The sequence below is a fragment of the Bubalus kerabau genome, chromosome 4 (genome assembly GCF_029407905.1).
Source record: "Bubalus kerabau isolate K-KA32 ecotype Philippines breed swamp buffalo chromosome 4, PCC_UOA_SB_1v2, whole genome shotgun sequence".
Classification (NCBI taxonomy): domain Eukaryota; kingdom Metazoa; phylum Chordata; class Mammalia; order Artiodactyla; family Bovidae; genus Bubalus; species Bubalus kerabau.
Window position 1 is genome coordinate 35,935,001 of NC_073627.1, and position 19,539 is coordinate 35,954,539.

The 19,539-nt window shown below is 50.7% G+C and overlaps 1 protein-coding gene across 1 annotated transcript in view; it reads left to right on the forward strand.

Annotated features, from left to right (window-relative positions):
* The window catches only part of PIK3R6 (phosphoinositide-3-kinase regulatory subunit 6), a 43,116-nt gene that overhangs the window by 4,959 nt on the left and 18,618 nt on the right, over positions 1–19,539 (forward strand). Inside the window, exons 3-8 of the mRNA XM_055579637.1 lie at positions 9,778–9,861; positions 10,430–10,521; positions 11,190–11,258; positions 11,970–12,102; positions 12,245–12,314; positions 13,354–13,537. Of these exons, the coding sequence (XP_055435612.1) occupies positions 9,778–9,861; positions 10,430–10,521; positions 11,190–11,258; positions 11,970–12,102; positions 12,245–12,314; positions 13,354–13,537 (632 nt within the window). The remainder of the gene's footprint in view (positions 1–9,777; positions 9,862–10,429; positions 10,522–11,189; positions 11,259–11,969; positions 12,103–12,244; positions 12,315–13,353; positions 13,538–19,539) is intronic.

Below are 19,539 nucleotides of genomic sequence, written 5' to 3' on the forward strand. Positions count from 1 at the left end.
ATCATAGAAGCACTTCTTAAATAAATCTAGACGCCCCTTCCATGTGGGAGAAGCCTCAGTCCCCTGGTCTCCTCTCCATTCCACACACAGACTTTCTGCACTTTCTCACCACTTACACTGTCTCTTATTTTGCAGAACCACCTCTTTGCAGAAAAACAACCAATTTACTTTCCATTCTGCTGCCTGAGACAACCACATCCTCCTCTTACACACACCCCAGGCTCCCATGGAGAGCTCAGGTCAGTATGGCCCGGGGGGAGAGGGGTCTTCAGGGTGGAGGAGGCCCCTCTTGAAGGTGAGAATGCCCCAAGGGCTGGCAAGGCCACCTCCACCCAGCCCGACTGGGAGATCCCCACTCAGCTGCCCAAATGTGACAACATTGTTGAGAGATGGACATCCACACGCTTGTATGAGTCCCAGCTGCTGGCAGATCACTCAGCTGGACACTGGGAATAATGACAGTAAAAGCCAATATGTATTGCCAAATACTTGCATTTATTTAACAAAAATCTCCATGGCACTTACAATATATCAAGTAGTGGAAACAGCACCCAACAAATATTAACTTGTTGAGAGACAGACAGCATTATTGCCTCCATTTTACAGAAGAGGAAAGTGAGAGAGGACACACAGATAGTATGTGGTCCAATCAGGATTTGAGACAGTGGCATCACTGACTCAATGAACATGAGTTTGAGCAAACTCTGGGAGATAGTAAAGGACAGGGAAGCCTTGCATGCTGCAGTGCATGGAGTTGCAAGGAGTCGGACATGACTTAGCAACTGAACAACAGCAATCAGGATTTGAACCCCGAAATCTAGCTCCAGCGTCCAGACTGTGAATGACTTCACTGTGGGCTGCCTCACCCAAACATCAGAAGGATTCTGCAAAGTAGGAATATCAGTACAATTGTCCTCATTTTACTGAAAGAGAAACAGGCTTAGAGAGGTTAGGTAATTTGCTGGAACCTACATAGCTGGTTGGTGGCAGAGCTAGGATTGGAACCTACGCCTGGCTAATTCCAAGACCCAGACTCTTCTCCCTGCACCTGGGATAACAAGCAGAGATGACATCAACTAAGAATGTACATCAACTAATGTTCGTCTAGCAAGTAAGAAACCACTCCTCCCCCCACCAGGCATAGACTCTACTGTCATTGAAGATCCCTGTCTCGGGGAATGGTAGGGGACACTCTGAGGCAGGCACAGCTACCAGCTTGTTATCATTCCCAAGACAAGTAACTTTTCCACATCCTGCTTACCCTCAGAGAGCTTTACCCAATCAGAAGACACTTCAAACCATGACTCCCCCAATGAGAAGAGCTTCAACCAGTGAATCACCCAATGAGAAGAAGCTTCAATCAATGAATCCCCCAATGAGAAGAAGCCTCACCAGTGAATCTTGGTGTCTCAGTATTCCTGGTTGTCTTTAACCAGCTGGGGTTTGGGCTGGGAGGATAGGGATAGCGGAGCACTGTGAAAGTCTCCTAAATATTTCAAAATATTTCAACTTACTTTGCACTCACTTGAATTACAGTTAAGACCCACCATGCTGGGTTTTAAGAAGAGAGGTGTACCGATAAACTTTCTTTGGATACAAGCAATAGAAACCCATATGATTCATTTAATTTTCAAAAATATAGTGGAGCATGGAAGGAACGACTGAAGCACCAGGCAGCAGAAAAGACAAGGAACAGAGTGGATCTGCCACCGGGATAGGAAAAGGGAGGTTTTCTTCACTCCAGTCCATCATCCACACAAGGGTCACCCAGAGGGCGAGGAGAGCCTGTTGGCCAGCTTGGTTCTGTGCCACTCCAAGGCCAGTCTCACTGAGATTACAGTGAGTAAAGAAGGCTACTGGGCAGGCAGGACCACCAGCATCCACTCTCAAAAGTGCGACAGATGGCCCCCACCCTCCCAAAGTTCAGTGGGTGAGAGAAACCCCCAAATTAGGATGCTTGTCTGGGAGTGCGGAAGGGGAGTTTTCTCATCCTGACTAGGACTGCAGTTATCCTGGCTGACTTCCCAAATTACAGTTGTTTTTTTTTATATTGCTCCGCCTTTCTACAGTCCTCAGAGTCCTCTCATCCTAGGGTCAAGAAGAGGGGCTCCAGAAAAGGAAGATGTTTATTTTGAGGGCAAAAGAGTAGTGTTTCAAGGGCACCAAAGGTATTGCTGTTTTGTCATTCCTGCGAACAGGGGCAAGATTGCAAACCTTTTTAGAACCATCTGAGCCTTTATTCCACATGCAGGGAAGGCGGAGGTCAGGCACAGGATGGAAGAGGAGCATGGACTGTGTTACTCCAGTCAATGGCGCATCTGGGTGCTGAGCACATAAATGTCACTGAACAACTGAGGGGCTTCCCTGTGGTCCAGTGGTTAAGACTCCAAGCTTCCCCTGCAGGGGGCGCAGCTTGATCCCTGACCATCCTGACCCTGGGAGCTTCATTCTGTGTTGCACATGTGGGATCTTTCCTTGCGGCCGGCAAGTTCTGGATCCTGTGTGCTTGGTTGTCCCACAGCATGTGGGTTCTTAGTTCCCTGACTAGGGATCGAACCCAGCTCCCTTGCATTGCAAGGCAGATTCTTAATCACTGAACCACCAGGGAAGTCGGGACCTTCATTCTGAATTCAGGGATGATTGTTCTCTGTGAATTCTGAGCATCTTGTCATTTCATTCCTTCCCTTACAGATCAGTTATCAGATCTCCAGACTAAGACAGTGATTCTCATTAGAATTAGGTTAATTCTGTAATCCTGTACATTACAGTCTCCTGGGGAGCTATTTTTAAAAATTGATTATTAGTCCTCACCCTCAGATATCTGATTTTTTTGGTTTGGGGTGGACTGTGCATTGGCAATTTTGAAAGCTCTCCAGGTACTTCTAATGTGCAGCCAAGGTTGGGAACTAGGTGAAAAGACAACATCCAAGAGTAGGTTGGGGAGAGATTTGATTGTCTTAGGATTGCAGGGCAACAGAGAGCTGGCACTGCCAAGTCCTAGGTCAGCTTTGAATGGCCGGAAATTGAGGAGCAGACCCCAGACTAGGGGGTCCCGCTGCGGTCAGGACCCTGTCAGCTTTTCTTCTCCTTTCCTTCCTCCCTATTGTCTCTTTAGCTGTGATAATATCTACGCTGGTTGGAGAGCTGGGAACCGGTGTGTATGCATGTGTGTGGTTTGTTTCTCCACCTTCTTTTCTTTTTTCTTTTTTTAATTTTTTGGTCATGCTGCATGGTACTCGGTAACCCTAACCAAGGGTCGTACCCAAGGGTCGACCAAGGGCCAAGCCCCCTGCAGTAGAAGCATGGATTCTTAACCACTGGACCACCAGGGAGATCCTATGGGAAATTTTTTTCAGGCAACTTCATCAGGGGTGTTTATGTGTGCATTCAAGCCCCAGGCACACATAGGTAGACACATGCCCACGGTTTCACCTGGGTACACCCTATTCTCTTTCCCCAGTGAAGAGGTGAATGGTCGCACATAAGATGTCAGCTTTAAAGGAAGAGCAATTGGCAAAGAGAAAGTTCTGCTCCAGCAGCTCTGTGACCTTGCAAAAATCACCTCTCCCCTCTGAGCCTCATTTCCTCATCTGTGAAATGGGAAAAGAGTCAGCTCCAGGGCCCCTCTGGGTCTGACCTTCTGTGGTTGGAGAGGTGACAGAGGCAAGGGTCAGATCTGTCCCTCTAGATTGTGCAAAACAGGGAGAACAGTATTTATTCTGCCAAACTCACAGGGCTCTGCCCAGAACCCAATGAACCCAACACACCAGAGAACATTTTGTATGTCCCTGAGTCAGAGAACAGTAGCTGCTATAACAAATGACCTCAGTGTCCGTGGATCAACACAACAAATGCTTATTTCTTACCCAGGTGGCTCCTCAATACAGGCTACAGTCTTTCAGGGACTGAGATTGCTTTCCTCTTAGGGACCATCATCATTTCTTCCAAGCTCATGGAGGACAGGACAGAGGGTTTTATGGCCACACCTGAAAATGCTACATACCACTTCCACCGCATGCCATTGGCCAGAACTCAGTCACATGGCCCCCATCGAGCCACCACAAGGGAGTCTGGGAAATGTAGTCTTCTCATCTAGCCACGACAAAAATCAAATTGGTTTAACATGTACCATTGTCTTGCTACACCTACACAAGACTTTCTACATGTCTACCTTTCAAGTGCTATTTAAATGTTAGGTATGAATAGTAATCTGGATACCTGATAGTTATATCCTACTCCTGAGTGGAGGGGAGGATAAGGAATGTTGTTTATTTAGTGGCTGTCCTGGATCAAGAATGATGTCCGAGGGAGTCCCGTGGTGGTCTAGTGGTTAAGACTCTGTGTTTCCAATGCAGAGATTCAGGGGACATGGGTTCAATCCCTGACCTGGGGACTAAGATCCCATATACTGTGTGGTAGGGCCAAAAACGGAGAAGGCAATGGTACCCCACTCCAGTACTCTTGCCTGGAAAATCCCATGCGCGGAGGAGTCTGGTAGGCTGCAGTCCATGGGGTCGCTAGAGTCGGACACGACTGAGCGACTTCACTTTCACTTTTCACTTTCATGCATTGGAGAAGGAAATGGCAACCCACTCCGGTGTTCTTGCCTGGAGAATCCCAGGGATGGTGGAACCTGGTGGGCTGCCATCTATGGGGTCGCACAGAGTCGGATACGACTGAAGCGACTTAGCAGCAGCAGGGCCAAAAAAAGATAAAGAAGAATGATGACCCTGAGATATTTGAGGCATGAGAAATACTTTTGTGGGCTCAATCAACTGCAGTCCAGCTTCCAGCTCTAGTTTTCCGAGGTCAGGACAGATTCCTGTGTCATTCACTCGGGGCACCACCCCCAGCTCTTTGGTATCCTGTGAGAAGCCCAGAGGTCACAAAGTCTGGATGATGGAAACATCTGAAGGTCTTCAGTCCACGGTGACTGCAGCCCCCAAAACAGTCTGGTCAGGCTTGTGTGGTCCATCAGGAGACAAGGGGCTCCTCTGGGGACATTCCTGCACCCTGGCCAAGGTGGGCCAGGAGACCACATCAGTGGCACTCAGGTGCACAGAGTTTAGTGCTTAGCTCCCCCCATCTGAGATCTCTGCCACCACCCATCAGCTTTGTCCCAGCGAGCCCTGGTTTTTCTCCTTCCTGGGGTCCCCACAACCCTTGTGCCCTCACAGTCTTGGAGAATCTGACCTTCTACCCTCAAATTGCCACTTTCTCTCTCTTTTTTTTTTTAAATTCGAGAATAATTGCTTTATAGTGTTGTGTTAGTTTCTTCTGTACAGCATGAATCAGATGTAAGTATACATGACATTGCCCTTGCTCTTAAGTCTCCCCCCCACCGCCCCCCATCCCACCCCTCTAGGTCATCACAGAGTACCAAGTTGAGCTCCCTGTGTTATACAGTAGATTCTCACTGGCTATCTTTTTTTAAACATAGTAGTGTATAATTCGAAAAGACACAGGTACCCCAGTGTTCATGGCAGCACTGTTTACAATAGCCAGGACAGGGAAGCAACCTAGATGTCCATCAACAGATTAACGGATACAGCAGTTGTAGAACATATATACAGTAGAATATTACTCAGCCATTTTTTAATGACATGAAATGAAATTGGGTTATCTGTAGTGATGTGGATGAACCTAGTAGAGTCTGTCATATGGAGTGAAGTGAGTCAGAAAGAGAAAAACAAGTATCATATATTAACGCATATATATGGAATCTAGAAGAATGGTGCTGATGAACCTGTTGGCAGGGCCGGAATAGAGACACAAATGTAGAGAGTGGACTTGTGGGCACAGCGGGGGAAGGAGAGGATGGGTCAAACTGAGACAGTAGCGTTGACATCTATATGCCAGTCTTCTTTTTATCAAAAAGCAGCAGCCTTCAACCCATCCCTCTGAGACAATCCAGCGTGATTGTCTCGATCAGACAGCCAGGGGTCTCAAGGCCAAGGGGCCGAGGAAAGGATGTAAATAAGGGAAACAAGGAGAGTGACCACTCTGAAGCCCTGGAGGAGCCATGCCCTCTCTCAGGAGGGCAGCTGCTCCCCAGCCCCTGACACTGGCACCTGGGAGAAGAATGCATGCCCAGTGTTGACAGACTTTCCAGAGATGCCAGGAATTCGAGCTTTTATGCAAAATCTCCTCATTTGTAAATGTTGGCAGCTAGTTCAATTTTTTTCCCCAAAGACACTCTGCAAGCCCAAACAAGACATGTCTGCAAACCAGATGTGGACCAAAGCCTGAGTTTGTTCCAGCTGCCCAGACTTTCGAAAACAGGGTTTATTTAGGGGTTTTCTCCCCGGGCTACTGGCAGAGTTTGTTTTTTTTTAAACTTCTCTATTTTTCTTTGAAACATAAAAACATAACTCCCTGTGCAAAACAGCCTGGGAACCTAAGGCTCCAAAGACAAAGGTTTGGCTACGCTTTTAATGAGTGAGGAAAACACAGTTATTAATATCACAGTTTTAAGTCTCTTGTGTGGTCCATGTTGGGGTGGCGGGGAGAAGGAAGAAAGAAGAGATAGAATGTAGCATATTTTTAAAATAACACACCCTGCGCTCAGTAGTTTCAGTCATGTCTGACTCTTTGGGACCCCCCAACACCGGCCCCGACCCATGGACTGTAGCCCACCAGGCTCCTTGGAATTTCCCAGGCAAGAATACTGGAGTGGATTGCCATTACCTTCTCCAGGGGATCTTCCCGACCCAGGGATCAAACCATGGTCTCTTGCATTGCAGGCAGATTCTTAACCACTGAGCCACCGTGGGAAGCTTAACTCATCCTGCGTTAACTCATCCATCTTCATGACAGGTGGAACTAGGTAGATGGAAGGACTGCTTGGGACAAGCCTTCTTGCCAGGCGAAATAATTTCCTTGCCAGTTTGGGGAGATGCTGCTCTGCCCAGCAGAGTGGCCGGGTGGGCTAATGTGGACTGGAACACCTGCCCACTTCCTGCTCGGAGCCCAAAGGAGACTCAGACCTGGACCTGCCCTGGGCAGGGGGGTGAGTGAGAGGCCGGAGGAAAGTGAGAGTATCAGAGATGCTGGGCGACCCCAGGCTTGCAAGGGTCCACACCAAAGTCACGGAAAAGTGGGTCCATGACTGTGACAGCAGGGGGTGCCTTGACCTAAACAAACTCTGACTTCTGGGCTGCAACCTGCTGGGTTTTTAGATTTGTCCTCTCTAACTACCCTGGTGGCTCAGATGGCAAAAAGCCCGCCATCAATGCAGGAGACCTGGGTTTGATCCCTTGGTCAGGAAGATCCCCTGAAGCAGGGCATGGCTACCCACTCCACTATGCTTGCCTGGAGAATTCCACAGACAGAGGAGCCTGGTGGGCTACATACAGTCCATGAGGTCTCCAAGAGTCGGACACAACTGAGCACCTAACACTTTCACTTTCACACCTTCGTCCTACCTACTTTCAAAGGAACCCGAGGAGATTAAAATATATGTTTGTAAAGCAGGAGCACCCCAAAAGGAGCAAAGGAAAGAAATCTCCGTCTCTTGAGATGAGCAGGTTTTTGAGGCAGGGCCTCCATGTGGCTGTAAGTTTCCTGACACCTCAGGCAAAAGCGGAACCTGAGGTAGTGTGTGGTTTGTACTGACAACCAGAGACCGCATCCCTGTCTGTAGAGACAGCCCCTTGGTTGGAGCTGATTTTAAAGGGGAATTGATGGCACAGGGAGTGTCTGCCGTACTTCCTGTGTTGGTCCCGATCCTCCAAGAAGCAGACGGTGGAGACAAGATTGGACATGCAAGGCTTCGTGTGAGGAAACACCTGTGGGACAGAAAATGGACAGGGAGCTGGTGAGGGCTGGAGGAGTGAGCGCTCAGACTGTGGGGCAAGCCCAACACTGAAAGAAGGAGAAAGGAAAGAAGGGCTGGGTGGAAATGTGCTAGACTGACCACAGGCCGGGGAACCCCTGAACCAGAGTCAACCGTCCACAAAGGTTCCTGAGGATGAGCTGGCTTTAGAATCCCTGCTGCTGTCTGTATTGGCTGGAAAGTGATGCATTTCACAGCCCGACAGCCCCAAGCTCCTGGATCCCTTAAACTCCTTGTAGTGGAAGATGAGTTAGGTGCATTTTCACATCTACCACACTTTCTAAATGTCAGTTACCATCTCCAGAGTTTTGCCATGTCAGCACCCTGCTGTTAAAGGAAAAAAAAAAAAATTCTTGACACTTGTTAAAATCCTAACAGGGGCTTCCCTGGTGGCTCAGTGGCAAAGAATCCACCTGCCAGTGCAGGAGACTGGGGTTCAATTTCTGGTCCGGGAAGATCCCACGTGCCAAGGAGCAACCATGCCTGAGTGCCACAACTACTGAGCCTGCGCTCTGGAGCCCTTGAGTCTGCAGCTCCTGAGCCTGCACGCCGCAAGTACTGAAGCGCACACCCTAGAGGCCGTGCTCTGCAACCAGAGAGTAGCCCCCTGGTCGCCACAACTGGAGAAAAGCCCACAGCAACAAGGAAGGCCCAGCACAGCCAAAAATTAATAAATAAGTAAAATTATATATGTATTAAAAAAAAAAGCCCTAAGGAAGACTTTATTCAAGATGATTGCAATAGAGGAGAGGGATGAGGCTCAGCTCTAAATAAGGCAAAGACGTAAGGGGATTTGCAGTCAACAAACAGAGGGAGAGGTTGGTGGGTGGAAAACTATTTACTAACAAAGGACCTCAGGGCTGAGGGATTCTCGATAGACGGTCCTAACAGGACTCTTGCTGGAGGCAGGTTGAGGAGTTACCCATCAAAGGTGGGGAATAGAGAATTTGATAATTGAGCCGGGGCTTCTCAAATGACTGGCAGAAGGACTCATTCTAAAACTGGTCTGGGAGGCCAGGGACAGGACAGGGGCTGTGCTGAGAGCCTAGCAGAGAACAAGGCTTCGAGGATCCCGAGTTTGGTCAGGGAGGGAGTCTTTGTCACCTCCTGCCATTTATTTCGTGTATTTCTTTACTGCTACTGCTAAGTCACTTCAGTCATGTCCGACTCTGTGCGACCCCATAGACAGCAGCCCACCAGGCTCCCCCATCCCTGGGATTCTCCAGGCAAGAACACTGGAGTGGGTTGCCATTTCCTTCTCCAAAGCATGAAAGTGAAAAGTGAAAGTGAAGTCGCTCAGTGGTGTCCGACCCTCAGCGACCCCATGGACAGCAGCCTGTCAGGCTCCTCCGCCCATGGGATTTTCCAGGCAAGAGTACTGGAGTGGGGTGTATTTCTTTAAGTTGACTTGAAATTTTAGCCTCTTCATACTACTTGAGGAACTAGTTACATATTTTTTCTATATATTAAAATTAGTGCACAATTACTCAGATTTGGGGATCACCTGTGTACCACTGAAAACTGTCTCATGGGACTTCCCTGGCAGTCCAGTGGTTAGGGCTCTGCAGTTCCACTGCAGGGGACAGGGTTTGATCCCTGGTAAGGGAACTAAGATCCTGCATGCCTCATGGTGCGACCAAAAAGAAACAAGTGGGATTGTCCCACATATCTCTGGCAGTATATATACCTCGCCCTGAGATACTCTGGTTGTACAAAGAACACAAACATGCTGATCAAAAGGCTGTTTTCCAGCCCTGGCCAGGATGCAGGCTGCCAGCTCTAAGTTGATTGCTTCTGGGCTCCTTTTGAGGCTTGAAGAAGAGACTAAAGACATTCTCAGGGAAAGAGGAGGTTGTGGGGGAGGGTAAGGCTGGGGCAGCTGAGCCTCAGAGCTCCCAGCCTGAAAGCCTCCCCGCCCCCACCCCCTCTACCCCCAACCTCAGATGTGGAGCTGGATCTCCAGCGGAGCGTGCAGGCTGTGCTCCGAGAGCTCAGCGCCCAGGCCCCTGCCCTGCAGAGCAACCGAGGTAAGAACCAGCAGTCCTCCGTGAGCTCTGTTGGCTCCCCCGCTACCCTGTCACTGCCCCAGCCAGCTCTGCCCATGCATTCTCAGGAAAGCGCCCCGACCCAGAGATCACAGGATGAGGGGGACTTCCAGCCAAGCCCCCATCCTGCTGGAAGTCCTTGGGGCCTGAAGGGCCCAGATGCCTTCTCTGCCCACTGGCTCACCCTCCCAGAGACTGTGGCAGAGCCCATGGGGGGTCTGCCATCCTCTTTCTTAACAACCTTCTCCAACTCCCCTTGTAAATAAGATTCCCCTGGCAATGTAGGCCCCAAGGACTCCCTGGCACGTGGCTGAACTCCAGAAGCCACGTGCACACACCTGTCCCCACTAGCACCCCACCTCTGTCCTTTCTGCCCTGGGAATTCACCGCCCACTGGGGTGAAGATCAGAGCTCCCCCATGTGTGAGAAGCCCACACACGGGCTCAGAGCCCGGCGCCCAAGGCGGTGGGGGGCAGGGTCAGACCTGGGGCTCTGGGGCTCCAAGTCTCAGGGTCCCGCTCAGCCCTGCTCCCACCCTCTCCCGGCCCAGGCATGTGGAGGTGGTCCCTGCACAAGAAGGTTGAGCGGGATCCTGGGAAGAGCCCAATGCTGGTCCGCATCCTGCTTAGAGAGCTGGAGAAGGTGGGTTCTCGCTCAGAGAGAGGGTGGGTTCTTGCTTGGAGAGCTGGAGAAGGTAGGTTTTCGGGCTTCCAGGAGGGGATGAGAGCAAGAAGGGCCATGTCTGCCCATCAGCCCCATGTTCCCTGCACTCTGGTCTTTTGGTTTCTACCATATTTCTCCCTCTCCTGTACTTTCCCATGAGCAATAGTATCTGCACATTGATTCCCACTGTTTGACTTGAGTTAACATCTTTCAGAAAGAATCTCTAGAACACCACCATAAATGGAAAACCCACGTCACTCGACAGAAACAAAAAGCTCCTATAAACATAAATATATAACTACTAAGAATTGTCAAAGTTATAATCATCCTTCTCACCACCCAGTGCTCTACGCCTGGGAAAGCTGCACTCAAAGGGGCCTCCAGGATGGGGATTCACCTGCCCTTTGCTGCCAGCTGCTGCCCCTCCCCCATGGAGGTCCCTGTTCCCCTCCCCCCACACCTGGGCTCCCGCACCTGCCCTCCCCACCCCCACTGCTCTTCTTCTGCCAGGGCAGGCTCTGGCCCCTTTTCCACACCCCTTGGCCTTGTGGGACACTGCCTCCCACCCCATCTCCCACTAGGATGAAGCAAATCCCCCTTCCAGCCTCCAGCCCCCTCCATGCCCTGTGCTCTCTCCTGTCTTCCAGGCAGAAAGTGAGGACACCCGCCACATCATCATTCCCTTGCTGCACACTCTAATGTACGTGCTCACTAAGGTGAGCTGGGGCTGAGGGTCTGGGTGGTCCTGGTGACCCGCAAGTGACTGGGCTGGACACGCAGGAGACACCGGGTCTCTGCCTGGCATGCCTGGAAGAACTCTAGTATCGCCTGCCCCTACCTGACTTCCTCCCTTAGCCCTGTCCTTGCCCTGAAACACAAAGAGATGAAACTGAGGAGGTGGGGGGCAGAGGGTAAAGGCGCAACCCCAACAGAGCAGAAGGGTTGGGAGGAGAGTTGATTTGCTGGAGGAACAGGATGGGGATGAATTCCCATCTTGATAAACATGAATGGAGTGTCTTGCATAAGTGCATACTAAGTCGCTTCAGTCGTGTCTGACTCTTTACAACCCTATGGACTGTAGCCCACCAGGCTCCTCTGTCCATGGGATTCTCCAGGCAAGAATACCTGCGTGGACTGTCATGCCCTCCTCCAGGGGATCTTCCCAACCCAAGGATTGAACCCATGTCTTTTACATCTCCTGCATCGCCAGGCGGATTCTTTATCACCTGGTGCCACCTGGGAAACCTGAATGGGGTGTCAAGAGGGGAGGAGTCATAGAGATGATGGGAGAAGAAGCTAAAGGTGTAGACTTGAGAGGGAAGTGTGAGCCCAGGTCTCTGGCTCTTCTCCCATCCCATCAGCCCACCCCAGCCAGGGCCCTTTGTGACCCAGGGCTCTGGGCACCCTGACCCTTCCCTCTGACCCAGGCTACGGGCATCACAGAAGAGCTCCACCGGAGAACATATGCCTTTTGCACGAGGTTGCTGACCCTGCCCGCCCCCTACTGCACGATTGCCCTGGACTGTGCCATCAGGCTGAAAACAGAGACGGCCGTCCCAGGTGAGAGCACCCCCAGTTCCACCTGAGGTCTTGCCTTCCTCTCAGGATTCCAGGTAGCTTGAAAGCTCCAGCAGCTTCTGGGAAAGTGGGGAACAGGGGCCAGAGACTCAGGGACTGGTTGGCTGAAGCAGTTGCTCTGCAGGGACGCTGTACCAGAGGCTGGTCATTGCCGAGCAGAACCTGACGAGCGAGCTGTATCCCTACCAGGAGAGGTGAGTGGCCCCAGCCAGTGTGCTGCCGCCGGGAGGATGAGCCAGGAGGCTGGACGGAGAAGAGCCCCAGCAGAGCTGCTCATTTGTCCAGCCGTGGGGGATGTCCTCCAGTGGGGAAGGGACGTCCTCCAGGGGGAATGGGGTGTGTCCTTCCCTGGAGGTGCCAGAGAGCAGTCAGGTCTTTCTTCTTGGCCTGGATTCAGAGCTTCTCTGCTCATATGTAGAACATGGATGTGAGCCCTGGGCCACGCTGCGGTTCCATGGCTCCGCCTCCAGCCTGCCCTTGGCTGTGATGTAGCATCAGGCAGCCGGGGGTGGCTCCAGGATTTAAGTAGTTCAGGCCACAATCACACCATGAGGTCTGGGCTGTGAGTGCAGCCCCTTTTGATAAGATTGAGGACACATCCGTTGCTCGTGCTGGAGAGAGGAGCTGATGGGGTTGGGGGTGGGGCAGGGGGTGCAGAGCCTCCTCCCCGCAGGTAGCTCTGCTGACCTGGTACTGAAAGGGGCAGCCTGGGGCTCAGTGTTCATGGAAGTGCGGGGAGTGGAAGGGACCCAGAGGACCTGGCATCAGAGAGCCTGGGTGGCAGTTGTGTATGGAGGAAAGGGTGGGTGAGGCTGGTTTTCTGGTATGATGAAGGCGATGAGAGATGGGGCTCACATAAGGTTTGGAGTTCCAGTTTCAGTGAGAAGTATATACTGTCCCTCCTGGAGGATAGCAGGGTCACTGGGGCACAACGCTGAGGCGGAGAGTGACATTTCAGTTGGAATTTCCCTAAACAGGAGACTAGAGGGTCCCCAGAAGGACCAGGTGCCCCCTCAAAGGACTGTGCCTGCTCTTCTTTGCCACAGTCCCCACCGCTCCCTCGTGGGACTCCCTAGTGTTATCCCTCCCTAGACTTTTGAACTCGAAGCTCCTGTTTTTGGAGGAAGTAAATAACTTGGGGGGAGTCTGCAAGGCTCTGAGGGTGCCCCTCCAGTGGCCCTCCTCCCCACGGTCATCCTCATCAGCCCCTGGCCCCCCCACCTCTGCCCTCAGAGTGTTCCTCTTCGTGGATCCTGAGCTGGTGTCTCCCTCCGTGTGCAGTGCCCTGCTGCTGGAGATCGAGGCGGCCAGCGGGCAGCAGACGCCAGAGGCCTGCATGCGCCACGTGGTCTCCCACGCCCTGCAGGCAGCGCTGGGGGAGGCCTGCCATGCAGGCGCGCTGCAAAGGAAGCTGCTGGTAAGGTCACTGCCCTGCTCACCCATATCCATTCTCCTCTGTCCATACCATCTTTTCCCCCTTAAGCCAAACATAAATACACATTCACTAAGGAAAATTGGGGAAAAAAATGCAGATGAGCCAAGAAAGAAAATAAAAATCACTCGCACCCCTCTACTCAGTCATGTGAGCAATTAACATTTGGTATATTTCATAAAGAGTAATGATGGTGGCCATGATAAAAACCAGTTTTTGTTTTCAAAAAATGTTTATTTATTTGGCTGCATTGGGTCTCAGCTGCAGCACACGGGATCTTTTAATCGGGGCATGTGGGATCTAGTTCCCTGACCAGGGATGGAACCCAGGCTCCCTGCTTTGGGAGCAAAAGAGTCTTAGCCACTGGCCCACCAAGGGAATCCCAGAACCAGTTTTTTGAACGTCTGTTGGGTTCCAGGTACCATGTAGACATTTTACATGTGTCACCTTAAAACACCACTACACTGTGAGATGGATGCACTTATCAAAACAGAGGCACAGAGAGGCTGACCACCTCCCTGCGGTGACACAGGTAAGAAGTGGCTCTGCCTGGATGCGAACCCGGGTCTATCTGACTTCAAGCCTGTGTTTGGTTGCCGTCCAGCCCCACCCCTCCCCCATCCTTTTTAACACTGAAATATGCCATATGGAAATATTTTCCTTGGAAAGCTATGCTCCTAATGGGGCAGAGAATTCCCTCTCGTGAACATGCTGTCATTCCTTTAACTGGTTTAACTGGTCCCTTGTTCCTCTTGTGGGCATTTAGTTTGTTTCCTAGCTTTCCTTTCTGACTGCTTCTCTGATAGCTCAGTTGGTAAAGAATCCGCCTGCAATGCAGGAGACCCCAGTTCGATTCCTGGGTCGGGAAGATCCTCCTGGAGGAGGGGCAGGCTACCTACTCCAGTATTCTGGCCTAGAGAATTCCATGGAGTCACAAAGAGTCAGAAACGACTGAGCCACTTTTACTTTCACTGTTCACTAGCTTTTCTCTCTGACTCAGCCTCAGCCCCTATCCACAGCCAAGACCGCAGCAGATAGACGTTCTCTGGCCGGGGTGGCCCCAGGTGCTGGATTTCTTGGGCAGGGGAGGATGCCAGAAGGGCCAGTCGGAGTCTGCACAGGGTGGGGCAAGGTGCCGGCCCTGGGGAAGGTGGACTGGCGGGTGGCTCTGTGGTGCGGTGCTGCTGCTGCAGGAGGGGCTGGCTCCAGAAGAGGGGTTGCCCTTGAGGGGTCCACGATCCTCTGTTTGTCCTGCCCCAGGAAGTGGGTGTCTGTTCTTTCTTTGCCCGTCAAAACGCACTGGAGGCATTACTCTTCCTCCTCTTGTATTCCATTCTCCGTATCCTGAGCCCTACACCTTGGATCCTTCCTTTGATGCGTGTCTTTGTGTGTACCACTGTTCAGTTCAGTCACTCACTCATGTCTGACTCTTTGCGACCCCATGGGCTACAGCACCCCAGGCCTCCCTGTCCATCACCAACTCCCGGAGCTTGCTCAAACTCATGTCCATCGAGTCAGTGATGCCATCCAATCATCTCATCCTCTGTTGTCCCCTTTTCCTCCTGCCTTCAGTCTTTCCCAGTATCAGGGTCTGTTCTAAGGAGTCAGTTCTTCACATCAGGTGGCCAAAGTATTGGAGCTTCAGCTTCAATATCAGTCCTTCCAATAATCAGTGTTGATTTGCTTCAGTATTGACTGGTTTGATCTCCTTGCAGTCCAAGGGACTCTCAAGAGTCTTCTCCAATACCATAGTTCAAAAGTATCCATTCTTCAGCACTCAGCTTTCTTTATGGTTCAACTCTCATATCCATACATGATGACTGGAAAAAACCATAGCTTTGACTAGACAGACCTTTGTTGGTAAAGTAGTGTCTCTGCTTTTTAGTATGCTGTCTTGGTTGGTCATAGCTTTTCTTCCAAGGAGCAAGTGTCTTTTAATGTAGTAGCTGCGGTTACCATCTGCAGTGATTTTGGAGCCCACCACCCCCCGCCCCGCAAAAAAAGTCTGTCACTGTTTCCACTGTTTCCCCATCTATTTTCCATGAAGTAATGGGACCAGATGCCATGATCTTAGTTTTCTGAATGTTGAGTTTTAACCCAACTTTTTCACTATCCTCTTTCATGTCCATCAAGAGGCTCTTTAGTTCTTCTTCACTTTCTGCCATAAGGGTGGTATCATCTGCATATCTGAGGTTATTTATATTTCTCCTGGCAATCTTGATTCCAGCTTGTGCTTCATCCAGCTTGGCATTTCTCATGATGTATTCTGCATATAAGTTAAATCAGACAATATACAGCCTTCTCCTTTCGCAATTTGGAACCAGTCTGTTGTTCCATTTCCGGTTCTAACTGTTGCTTCTTGACCTGCATACAGATTTCTCAGGAGGCAGGTCAGGTGGTCTGGTATTCCCATCTCTTTAAGAATTTTCCACAGTTTGTTGTGATCCACACAGTCAACGGCTTTAGCATAGTCAATGAAGAAGTAGATGTTTTTCTGGAATTCTCTTTCTTTTTCTATGATCCAACGGATGTTGGCAATTTGGTCTCTGGTTCCTCTGCCTTTTCTAAATCCAGCTTGAACGTCTGGAAGTTCTCAGTACGCATACTGTTGAAACCTGGCTTGGAGAATTTTGAGCATTACTACGTTAGCATGTGAGACGAGTTCAGTTGTGTGGTCATTTGAACATTCTTTGGCATTGCCTTTCCTTGGGATTGGAATGAAAACTGACCTTTGCCAGTCCTGTGGCCACTGCTGGGTTTTCCAAATTTGCTGGCATATGGAGTGCAGCACTTTCACAGCATCACCTTTTAGGGTTTGAAATAAACCTTAAACTGTGTCAGTTGTTTTCTGTCATACCTTTTCTCTAAAAGCACCATCCACACCATTCCTTTGTGGTTGCCCACCTGCTTGGACCCGCTGAGGGCTCTCGACTCACTCCTCCCACCTCACCATCCTGGACATCTTTCTTTCTATAACAGTCCTTTTGGGGGTTCACTGCATACAGCCACATGATGGAGGAATGCCCCCCAACTTGTACCTAAGCCCCAAGCTGGTTTTATTTTTTCATTTAGCTGTACTGGATATTAGTTGTGGCGTGTGGGATCTACTTCCCTGGCCAGAGATTGAACCTGGACCCCCTGCTTTGGGAGCAGGGAATCTTAGCCACTAGACCACCAGGAAAGTCTCCCCAGGCTGGTTTTAGCACAGACACCGAAGGCCCCTACTGTGGGCTGCTGTCCTGTCTCCCTGCACTCGGCCGTGGCTCTCGGGGAGAGGGGAGAGGAACTCGGACCAGCCTTCCTGACCAGAGTTCGTCAGCTGACCCGGCAGTCCCCGTGTGGCCACCTGTGGCTCTGCAGATAGTTTCTGGTCACCAAACAGGCCGTGGTCAAGTTGCTATTTTGACACAACAATGTCAGATACGTCAGTGTTGCAGGAAGCGGGATCCCTTCCAGGGTCCAAGAGTGGACTCTTGTCCAACTCTGGGAAATGAGTAGTCCAAGGAGACACACATGCTTACCAAGCAAGAGACTATTGGTAAGGCACCAGGTGGAGAGCAATACGGTAAGGGAACCCAGCAGGACTGCTCTGCCATGTGGCTCAAAGTCTAAGGTTTTGTGGTGAGGGGGTTAGTTTTGGGGTTGTCTCTGGCCAGTCAGCTTGATTGGCCCATAGTCTGACTCAGGGTCCTTCCTGGTGGCACACGCATCTCTCAGCCAAGATGGACCCCAGTGCAGAGGATTCTGGGAGGTTGGTTGTCTCCACCCTGTTTTGGCCTCTCCCGAATTCTCCCAGTTAGTTTTATTGGGACCTCCTGCTGTGAGACCACTTAGGCAAGTAGGTCTCATCCTGCCTGGCCAAGGCGTGTTGTGTCAACAATGGTTCCCAAACACAAGAACATTGGCTTTTGTTTCTCAGTGATGCAATCAATAGAGCATCTCAGGCCTCACTCCATGCTTGAATCAGATGCACCTGGGGCTCAGGGATAATTGGCTTAGGAGTGAGGCTGGGCAGAGTTTGAGGGCATCGAGATGGGGAAGGAATGGGAGGTGCCCGGTCAAGAATGGAGTGGGGTTCAGAGCTGGAATTAATGGGTGCCTGCACTATTTTGCTACAGAAAAAAAAAAAATGCTGAAAATGAAAGCTGTGTTTTTTTTTAAGCACAGTCAGCCTGTTATGCCCTCTCCCTCACTTTATCTGAGTGCCCATTTTAAGGAGTAGAGAATGGGGGGAGGGGCCAAAGAAGTGCCAGAAGAGACATAGGGACTGCATCATCTATCTGAAGTTAGAGATCCTGAGAAGCTTGGAGTTAAGGGGTCCTCAAGGGCCCCCTGGCACCCCCCCACCCATTCTGGGTACACCCAGACTGAGGCCTGGCCTGGGACAGCCCACTCCCTGAGACCCCAGCCTCCTTACCTGAAATTCTGCTCCTGGAGAAGCTGTAGGGATCCCATGTCCAGTCATACCTGCTGGCTGGAGGACAAGTGGGGCCTGGGAGAGGTGGCCCAGCCAACCACAGTCTGGTGGCTAGGCCATATCTGGCCAGCAGACCACATCCTGTCTGCGAAGGGCCTGGTCCAACCCTCAGGTAGGGAGTGGGGGAAGTACACTGGTCTCCCCGCATGTCCACAGAATCAGCTGACAAGGCCTCTAGGCTTGAAGGTCAGCTTGGGATGACAGTCTGTCTCTCTGACACACTGCACCATGTTCTGCCTGCTGGAGACGGGTATCCAGGTGGGGCTGCCCCGTGGCAGGTATCCACAAGGCTCGATCCTTCACTTCCTTTAAGCCTTTACTCAGAAGTTACCGTTCACTCAGGCTCCTCTGGTCACACTATCTAAAACTTCAGCCCCTCCCCCAAATTTCGCATCCCCTCCCTGTTTTATTCTCTTTTCATTACTCTTATTTATCATACTGTACATTTCACTAATTTTGTTTATTATTTCCCCACCCCGACTCATGCTCACATACAAAGAGATGCACTATAATATAAGCTGGGCTTCCCAGGTGGCTCAGATGGCAAAGAATAAGCCTGCAATGCAGGAGACCTAGGTTCGAGCCCTGGGTTGAGAGGATCCCCTAGAAAAGGAAATGGTAGCCCACTCCAGTCTTGCCTGGAGAATTCCATAGACAGAGGAGCCTGGCAGGCTACACAGTCCATGAGATCACAAAGAGGTGGACACGACCGAGAGACTAACACTTTTGCTATAAGCTTTCACTTTCAGTATAAGCTACATGGAGACAGGAATTTTTAAAATATTTGTTTGGCTATACTGGGTCTTAGTTGCCACAAATGGGATCTAGTTCTCTGACCAGGGATCGAACCTGGGCCTGCTGTATTGAGAGCTTGGAGTCTTAGCCACTGGACCACCAGGGAAGTCCCCAAGACAGGGATTTTTATCTGTTTTGTTTACTGCTGTACCCGGGAACTTAGAACAGTGCCTGGCACCTAGTGGGTACTTGGTAAATATTTAATTAATTCACTTATAATCAATTTGTAAGATGAAGCAACAAGATGAGATGGTCCCCAAGGTCCCTTCCAGCTCTGATTCCTTGTCCCTGTCATCACTTGTGTTCATTCAGTTGATCATTCAGCAGGTATTTATTGGAACCGTCAGTAGTCGGAATGACCCTCTCTCCCTGAGCCCAGGAAGTTAAGACTTTGCTCAGCAGACCCCTAGCACAGAAGAGAGAGCAAGTCCTGCAGTGCCCACCTGTGTCGCTTCTTTGGGTCCCGCATCCTCAGTGATGAGCTGGGATTAGGTGGGGAGTAGGGAGTAGGACACAGCCTGAGAGTGGTGATCCAGGGTGGTTGTCAGGTCAGGGCGGCAGGACTGTACCCCTGGAGACGGAGCCTGCGGTGCTGGAGAGCGTGGTGCTGCTCTTTCAAAGAGGGAGGAACTCTTTCAAAACCTGTTTCTATTAAGGGGAAAGGCTCTGGTGCTTTACCCTTAGCCTCTTTTTTTTTTTCTTTTAAAGAATTTTT